Below are 9,999 nucleotides of genomic sequence, written 5' to 3' on the forward strand. Positions count from 1 at the left end.
GAAGCCTGGAAGTCAGACTACTCTTCAGATGCCAGCATCCTGACTGGGACTCCTGAGCTGTGGCACTGAGGCAGAAGGGGTGCACTGGAGACGTGGTACAAGCTGGCTCTCTTCCAAAGGTCCAACAGCATCCCAAAGGGCAGAGCTCTGCCGGAAAATACTGTAGAGCCATAGTTACAGACACCGATTCAATAGAATCACAGTGGACTCTGCTCACCCATTTATGGGGAGACCCCTTGCTCTAGGCCACAGGGCCGTAATCCAGGGCCTTGATACTAGGCAGCAAAGATGGTGCGGCTGCCCCAAGGGATTTCAACAAGCTCTGAATGGTTCCATTTCTCAAGCTGAGGGTAACAGAACAGAAAAGATTCCTTCAGCTAGAAAAAAAAGTCTTAAATCAAAAGGCTCCAACTACCTAATTCCACAAATGAAGAAAGAGACTCAGCCTGCAATCTTAAACTCACTTTTTAGTTCCCACCCTGGGGCAGCGGACGCCATAATAATGGGAAGGCTGGAGAGGCAGGCTGAAGCCAGATGGCATAGGACTGCAGGATCTAAGGAGCTCTGTTTCCCTGACAGACACTGGCCCTAAAGGGTGTCCTGGCCATACCATAAGGTGCCCTCGCCAATAACTCCCTCCCTCAACCCTGTGAACACAAGCGTTCCATCATAGAAGAGCATCTCAGCAGAGAGGGTCCTCCTCCAGTTCACTTAGAAGAAGCAAATAACCATGTTGCCGGGGCAGCCCGGGTGGTTCAGTGGTTTAGCGCCGCCTTCAGCCCAGGGCATGATCCTGGAGACCTGGGATCAAGTCCCACGTCAGGCTCCCTGCATGGAGCCTGCTTCTCCCTCTGCCTGTGTCTCTGCCTCTCTCCGTTTCTCATCTCATGAATAAATAAAAATCTTAAAAAATAATAATAATAACCATGTTGCCCAAGAAGAGGCCTCACTGCAAGAAGTCAAGGGCAGCCTCTGGGGGCTGAGAGCAATGGAGGAAGAGCTGCTCTGCCATCCCTGTGGCAAGACCCCGGTTGGCTGGTCCTGTGCTGCCGGCTAGACCCTGAGCCAGGACTCCCTAACCACATGGCCGAGCCTACAGTGGATGCTGGTTTACGCAGCCAAGTCAGTAGGCATTTGTTACACATCAAAGAAAATAAATAGAGATGGTTTTTTACAAGACACAAGGGTGACAGAATAAAATTAAGACACTTTTCACAACTTTTCCTAAATACTGGAACCAGATTCAATAAATGGACACTCTTTTAATCAAATAAGTGATTTAAAAAGTAAAAATTCCACTTAAAAAAAATTCTTATACTAGGTCATATGAAACAAATGTTAGGCTTTGTTCTATAAATAAATGGGCATTTTGAAAGCTGTTGTTTTAGTTTTAAGGATACCCATTAGTTCTTTATCCTATTAATGTTCATTCTCAAAGGATTTATGTAACCAATAGAAACTTATAAGCCAAAAAAAAAAAAGGATATTCTCTGAACTGAAGGATCTGTGCTTGGACATGATCTTCACAGACCTGGCGCAGCTGTTTGTAGAGTGTTGGGGAAACTTTGTGAGAACAGAGATTTTCAACAGCCTAAAAACAAAAGGAACAAGTGAATTATTCACCATGAACAACAAATTAGTTCTTTAGAAAGACGTGTGTGTATACACAGTTAAAATCACAATCATCACAGAGGCACCCCTCCTCTGCCATACCTATGTAACCTACAAACAGTTACCTTAAGTTTGAGGTGATTATTGTCTGACCCCCAGGATCAGGGTTTGGGAGGATGGGAAGAACAGTGGAGTCGAACACGGACTTGACAGCACACCTATGACAGTCATGACAGCCACGTGGTGTGGAGGCACATGTGAGCATCTACAATGCAGCAATCTCTCTAATCTCTCAACCTGGCCACATGCCACAGTCACCTGGGGACTCCGAAACTAATGTGGATGTTCCCATTCATTTTTCAGAGGTGGAGACGCAGGAAGGGTGTTAAGAGTTTCCCTTGATGATTATAACATGCAGCCCGAGCATGAAATCCCTGCCCCTGACCCTCAGTGACCACCTTCTAAACAGGTGGGGGAGCAGCAGGGCTGCTCCCCAGTTTCTGCCCACAGCCAGCCAAGGAAAAATTGCGAATGCCAAGGTGACACAGGTAAGTTGTATTCTTTCCTATTTATTTTTCTTCAGGCTACATGTGTAATTAAGTTTATCTTAAATTTATCAAGAAACAAGTTTTTCTTAAACATTTTTCTTAAAATATTTTTATCCACATCAAAAAATATTTATATATTTTCACCAATTCTAACAAATTTCTTTCCAAATTTCATGTACAAAACCAGCAACTCATTCAATCCAAACGAGATACTAAAAACAAATGTAGGTTTTTCTACTGACTAGTTTTGAATCATTTAAAAAAATATGGGGGATACATGGCCTGGAAACCTTTTAGTATTTGAATTTAACTCACACTATATTCCTGAGAAAATAAAGATAACTTAAATTTTTATAAAACTATTTATGGTAATAACCCTTAAAAGTATTAATAGTCCTTATACTTAAAAGTTACTATATATTAATCTGAGTTAAATACAGTAATCACTACCCTATAAAACATACACATGTTTACAAAAGGCTCAGGAAAGGATGAGATTAAAAATTACAACTTGTGTTTTAGCAGGTTTACCATCAGTATAACACCACCACAGTAGTACCTTTCCCCTACATTTTGTTTTGCTATAGAAATAGGGCTCATCTACGCTGTGTTTAAATCCCGATTTCTTTCTCAAACTCTATAATTCCTTTACTTTGTAGTCCTGTCTTCATAATTAAGTCAAAGATCTATCCTTTCTTTCTTAAAAAAACCTATGATAACCCGATGACAATCCCACACACATAATGATCAGGAAATGTTTTTTAATGTGATACATGAAGAAAACTTATTTTCTTTGTAAAAATCAGGATAAACTGGGATCCCTGGGTGGCGCAGCGGTTTGGCGCCTGCCTTTCGCCCGGGGCGCGATCCTGGAGACCCAGGATCGAATCCCACGTCGGGCTCCCAGTGCATGGAGCCTGCTTCTCCCTCTGCCTGTGTCTCTGCTTCTCTCTCTCTCTCACTGTGTGCCTATCATAAATAAATAAAATTAAAAAAAAAAAAAATTAAAAAAAAAAAATTAAAAAAAAAAAAATCAGGATAAACTTAGTATGTCCTTCATAGGACATCTCACAGAAGGAAGCACTCTGAATGCTCTAATTCCTGAACCAGGAGTCAATGTCCTCAAAACAATCTTTCCCCAGTTGTGACATGCTGTCATTGTTGATTGTGTAACAGTTTCTCCTCTATGTCCTATTTGGACATACTGTGTACTTGAAGCAGATCTATTTTTTACCTAAAACTGAGAATCTGGGGGCCTCTTAAAACCACTAGGCAAGCCCAGGAGCAGCCAGGTTTGCTGTGGGTGCTGTCCCTTCTCTGAGTCTTCTGCTGAGTCACTGCTGGTGTCTTCATATTACAGGCACCAGGCAGAGGGCGGCCTTGCTTGCTCAGGGACCCTGGCACATGCTTCTGTCAGTTACAGCAGCACTACCACATACAAGTCCCCCTCCCCAAAGCAAGTTTGGGGATTGAGTCCTGTTTGGGATTCAGAAATGCCTTCTCTGGCATATCAACTATTGAATCTGACCTGTCCGGGGATGGTGCCACTCCTGCTCGTAGTTTAAGAGTCCTAGCAGAGAAGGAATTTGACTAATCCAGTGATTAGAGGTAGGCAAGCAGTACCTGTGTGAGGATGAAGTCGTTTCCCTGGCTGCCACTTAGCCACGTGGAAGCTGCTCATCTGAACCGCCCACAGCCAGCTCTCTAATCTAAGCCCGCCAGGCCTCCACACCCAAGCCTTCCTGGCTGTGTCAGGACAAATAAGCAGGGCAGTGTCAGATGCCTGTCATTTGCAGGACCAAGCCCTGGATCCTGAGTGCACTTGTCCCTCGGGGGTGGGATACCCAACAGGATGTTAGAATGAACTGTGGGGTGGGGAGGAAGCACCACACCAAGGAAACAGGGCACAAGGTTCTGGAAGATGATCTGTTCCACGTAAAGGTCTTGAGAGCCAAAGCTGATCAGAGGGAACAAGGAGTAAAAGGTGCCACAGCGCAAGAAATCATAAAGGAGAAAACCAGGCTGGCACTAAGAACTATTTCTGTAGATGAAGGGAAAATCACCGCCCGAGGCCAACCCCTACAAAGAAAGGTGCACCAGCCAGGGCCCAATGGCAGGACCCACTTTACAGCTGGACTGGCACCCTGCTCTCCTGACACATGGCCCAGAGTGGCAGGCAGCAGTGGTGGCAGCCCCATGTTCGGAATAACCCATCTAGAACATGGCCTCTACTCGATGGCAGGCCCACTGAGGGGTGATGGGCCCACCACCTGGGAAGAAGGCACTGCTGGGGCTCTATACCACCAGGTTCCTACCTACAAGAAATGGGTAAAGAACATCACAATCCAATCAGACCCCGGATCTGAGTGAGGAGATACAGTATGAGAGGGAAGTCACCCAGGAACGAGGCTTCCAGGAAAGTGAGTGCCAAGGGCGTGCAGTATCTACCAACCCTGATTGCACAGCAGACTCCCTGCCACAGATGTTACAAGTAAATGACCTACTGAAACGACTGATCCTACTGAGTGCTGGGACCACTGACTTACGCAGTCCTTTCTACTAAGCTGCACAGATTTGAGTTTGCATGTTCTCCTGTTTTTGAATAACTTAGGTACTGAGTTTACTGTTGATTTGTTTCATTCTTTTTTTTCTTAAAGATTTTACTTATTTATTCGAGAGAGAGAGAGAGAGAGAGAGAGAGAGAGGCAGAGACACAGGCAGAGGGAGAAGCAGGCTCCATGCAGGGAGCCCAACGCGGGACTCGATCCTGGGTTCCCAGGATCACACCCTGGGCTGAAGGCAGCACTAAACCGCTGAGCCACTCAGGCTGCCCAATTTGTTTCATTCTCAAATTGGCCCATAAAATAATGTGTTTCTCTGTGTCTACTACTCTCCAGGCTTTTTCACTCTGTCTCATCCATTTAAGCCACCCTATTAACGCATTCAACACCTAAGTCCACATCTTCCTTCACTAAATTATCACCAGGCAGGAGGATTTCAGAGACATCAGTATGGCCATCCTCAGAACATCAAGTCCCCCATGACAGTTCTGTTTCTGGGCATCAAAACTGCCTGAAATCAACACTTAACCCTTCTTGAAAATGCAGCCTTCAGCTTTCTGTTGTCTCATTATGCTGACAAGTGGGACTACAATGTATAGACAGGAGACATGAGAGAGGACCTTTCTTCCACAGGAAGTGATTATAGGTACAAATCTGGGTTTGTAAAAACAGACTGAAGAGATCTGTGCACTCAAAATATTCTCCTCCCAGCACCAGCACCATGAGAGAGTGACTGCGGGTGGTGTGTATGTGTGTGTTTGTGAAGACTTTCTCATCAGCACACTTTGAACCTCCCTCTCCACTAAATAAAAACAGAGTAACAGAGAAAACACAGGTGGACTGTCATGGACACACTGAAGCTCCAGGCAGGCCTCCTGCAGTGTCCAAACAGGTAAGGGACACTGTGATGGGGAGATGGGAAGACTAATCAACATCAAACTACCCTGAAAACTTTCTCAAAAAAACAAAAAACAAACAAAACCCTCAAAACACTTTTGCACTTTGCTAAAAAAAAATTGCTGCTTTCAGGCAAGATTCTTTGGCAAAGCATATACCACAGCACCTGAGCAAAAACTTAAGACTTTACTTTGAAACGAGTCAAAAGCACAGCATACTTTATCACAGATCAGGATAAAGCAAGCAGTCAGTAACTATGCAATGACGTCACTTACTATTTCTATCCCATTTGTTTCCAAAAGATCTGAGCTGTTGACTGCATAGTCCTGTCCTTGAACTCTGCTGGGTGAGTCCCCATGAGTGGACAAGAGCCACTTCCCAGGCCCCTTCCTCAATCACCTGACCCCCACTGGGCCCTTCTGAGGTAAGCACCCCTAGCCCTCAGGGTCTCAAGACACACACACAGGGCCCTCACAATAATTTCTATGGTGACCATCATAAGACATCCTGCAGGCTAACAGGTATGGCAAAATCATTCTACTAAGAAAAATCGTGGGCAATTGATACCAGATAGTCAAACCTCCAGGAAAAGGGGCATAATAAGCCCTAGCTGCAAGATATAATCTTTTATTAAACTAAAAACCTATGATAGTTTAGACATTTGATGAAACTCCCGCTTCTGGTCAAGATTAAATAAAGGGACTAGACTAGCTCTTCTGCCTGAATTAACCAAAAACCATTCAAAATATATGAGGGGTGCCTGGGTGGCTCAGTCAGTTAGGCATCCAACTGTTGATTTTGGTTCAGGTCATGATCTTAGGGTTGTGAGTGAGATCGAGCCTAGCATCAGGCTCTACAGTGCACGTGGAGTCTGCCTTCAGCTCAGGTCACGATCCTGAGGTCCTGGGACTTAGCCCCAAGTTGGGTTCCCTGCTCAGTAGGGAGTCTGCTTCTCCTTCTGCCTCTGCCCCTCCCCCTGCTTGTGCTCTCTTGGTGTCTCTCAAATAAATAAATCTTAAAACCAAAAAAAAAAAAAAAGAAAAAAAAAACAAACCCAAAAACAAAAAACCAGTTTTCAAAACACTGCACATTGGCCTATGGAAGACAAAGATCTCTGGGTGATGGGAAACAAGCCCCAACACTATGACTACCTACATCACTCTTTCCAGGCTGCAGAGCAGGTGCCTTGAACTGAGGCTCAAGTCTCCAAGATGAAGGTCCAGAGGGAAGAGATGAGAGATGCATCTAGACAGGAGCTTGGAGATGAACGAGGAAGAGCCCTCGTGGGTGCCCCTTGAGGATTCAGCAGAGCACTGACCTATATGTGAGGAAACGGTCAAGGCCAGGGAAAGAACCACCGAAAAAGTTTAGAGACAACAGTGTCTAGTGCCCAGAGAGAACCTGAAATAGCACATTTCCACAAGACATCAGGCACCTAATCTCATTCAGAAGATTGTCCCACTCAATGGGGCGATTAACCCTGGACAAAATACTGCCCTAGTCCTAACAAATCTTAAAAGCAAGACTCTAAAAGATCAAACTGTTTCCAAATAATTTGTCTGTAATGAAGCTCAGAATATTTATAGAAATATAAAAATACCTATCATAGTAATCAAAATTCATAATGTCTGATGATCAAAGATTATCCAACGGGTTAAGAAAAAAACACACAACCCTTAGTGGGGAGAAAAAGCAGACAAAAGTGGCTTGGCACTGACAGTAAAACAACTATCATAAGTATATTCCCTATGTTTGGAAATTATGTAGTGACAAAGGAAGATACAGAAAACATTCAAATTGAGCACCTGGACAGAAAACCAATGCACCAGAGAGAATTTCACCAGATGGCAGTCCTGGCAGATCAGACGTCACAGAAGATTAGTGAACCCGAAGAGATGAGTGACCTGAATAGTTCTTTAGCCACTAAAGATATGTGCAGTTCACAAGCTCTCCACTAAGAAAGCCAAGATGGCTTCACTGGGAATTCTCTCAAACGTTTAAGGAAAAAAGAACACCAGTTCCATACAAACCCTTATAAGAAAGGAAAAAGAGGAAACATCTGCAACTCTGAGACAAACACACTATAAGAAAACAAGACAGCACTATTCTATGATCACAAATGCAAAAATTCACGAAACGTTAGCAAACTGAAACTAACAGTACATAAAATATTCATACACCACTAGGCAAGTCAGATTTATCCAAGGACTGCTGGATGGTTTTACCAACTGAAACGTCAAACAATGCAAAGAACTAAAATAACAAAAGTCATATGATCATCTTAACAGTCATAAAAGAAATCATCAAAATCCAACAGGTACTTCTGGTAATTTCTCAGCAAACTAGAAATGGAAAGGAGCTTCCTCAACCTGACAAATGGGTATTTTTAGAAAACAAAACAAAACAAAACACCACCAAAAAAAGTGCCCAACACTCAACATCATATTCAATGATGAAGGACCGAAGGCTTTTCCCACTAGGAGCAGGAGCTAAACAAGAGAGTGTGGGTTTACCACTTCTACTCCCCACTGTTCTGGAGGTTCTGAACAGTGCAGGGACACAAGACAGGAAATAAAAGGCATGCAGACTAGAAAGAAGTGAAACCACCTTTATTCATAGGTGATGTGATTGTCTATGTAGAAAATCCCACGGAATCTACAAAAAGCTACTAGAAGCGAGGTTAGCAAGAGAGCAGGGTACTAGAGTGATACATAAAAAACAATTTCTATTTCTATATACTAGCAAGAACCAGAAATTAAAACTTATACTATACTACTGCTTATAATACCACCAAACATATGAAACGCTTAAGAGTATTTCATAGAAGATGTACAAGACCTACACACCAGAACCAGAAATCCTTACTGAGAAATCAAGGGAAAGCAAACAAAGCTGTGCCGTGTCATCAGTTGGCACGCTTGGTACCATCAAGACATCAACGTTCCCCACACTAATCTAGAATTTAACACAATCCTAATCAAAATGCTAGTAGGCTATTTTTTTTAGAAATTGGCAAACAGATCATAAAATTCATACGGAAATACAAAGGACCAGTACACGTGTACTCAAGTGAATAAAATTTCTAAAAAAAATTGGATAATACCAAGTGTTAGCAAGAACATAGAAAAATGGAGCTCTCACATACGGCTGCCCAGATACAAGATGGTATAGCCATTTTGAAAACAGAAAATGTCCTAAAGTTAAATGTCCACTTTCCTTATGACTCTGTCCACTTTCCTTAGACTACTTCTAGATATTTACCCATGTCCACATGAGACTTATTCCTTCAGGTTCAGAAAAGCTTTATTCCTACCAACTGCAAACTGTCAGTTATCCTGGTGAAAGGCTATAGCTGTACTCCCCAGCAACAAAGAAACAAACTACTGGAACTGGGTGCAGACAACTGGTGGACACAGGTCCCACTGATGAGACTTAGACTGGTCCAATAGACCAACAGCAAGGAAATCAGTGATCCGCCAGGACCAGGTCAGGAGAAAGAACTCCTTGAAGTGATGTAAATATTCTATATGTTACCATGATAACAGTATTTACACCTCAATATAAGTTACTAAAGTACAGGTTATATGCAAATTATGCCTCAAAAAGTCGATCAAAAAATATAAACTCATACAAAGTTATTACAAAGAAGGGATGTATGTCCACCAAAATGTCAACAGTGGTCTTCCTTGAGTGGCGGGAGTATAGGTGGTTTTAATTTTTGTTTGCACTTTTTTGTAATCTCCATAATTCTTATAACAAACAGGCAGACAAAAAATCTTAATTCCAATGTCTTCATGGAAATGGAGGTATCCTACGGTCATCGAAAATGTCGGTAGTAGGTAATGGACTAACGAATGCTATTCTCTGAACATCAGTTATCAGAAAAACCCGTCTGCTGACAAATGGAATATGTAGAGTAATACTCGTTTTCCACAATCACGTTGGACATGGAACATCTTTAAATATGACAAAACCCGTTTTCGTGTCCTAACTGCCACAATCAGGAAATAAAGGAAAGCTGCGATACCAAGCAGAAGCACAGCAAGAGCCCGAGGGGACGAAACGCAACGGCTGGGGGAGCGCCCCCGCGGAGGGTCCCCGCCTCGGCCTCACCTGGTACAGCTCCTCCAGGTTGTACCTGATGGAGGTGCTGCTCTGGATGGCTCTCACCGCCTCGTGGAGCTTCTGCCAGGTGTCCTGAGTGTAGTTGTCCGGCAGCCGCGGTCTGTCTGCGGGGGGGGCGGGGGGCGGGGGTGAGGCTCGGCGCCCCCGCCACGCCCACGATCCGCCCACGGGCTTGCAGCCCCCCCACTTCCTTTCCCGCAACGACCCAGTCCCGGGACGGCGCGCAGCCCGGCCGGTGCGGGCCCCCGCTCTGTGGA

The 9,999-nt window shown here is 43.9% G+C and overlaps 1 protein-coding gene across 1 annotated transcript in view; it reads right to left on the reverse strand.

Annotated features, from left to right (window-relative positions):
* The window catches only part of CUL4A (cullin 4A), a 43,231-nt gene that overhangs the window by 32,226 nt on the left and 1,006 nt on the right, over positions 1-9,999 (reverse strand). The window contains exons 2-3 of the mRNA XM_041730901.1: positions 9,731-9,846; positions 1,488-1,591 (exon numbers count right to left, since the gene is read on the reverse strand). Of these exons, the coding sequence (XP_041586835.1) occupies positions 1,488-1,591; positions 9,731-9,846 (220 nt within the window). The remainder of the gene's footprint in view (positions 1-1,487; positions 1,592-9,730; positions 9,847-9,999) is intronic.

Source organism: Vulpes lagopus, chromosome 16, assembly GCF_018345385.1.
Source record: "Vulpes lagopus strain Blue_001 chromosome 16, ASM1834538v1, whole genome shotgun sequence".
In the NCBI taxonomy this organism is placed as follows: domain Eukaryota; kingdom Metazoa; phylum Chordata; class Mammalia; order Carnivora; family Canidae; genus Vulpes; species Vulpes lagopus.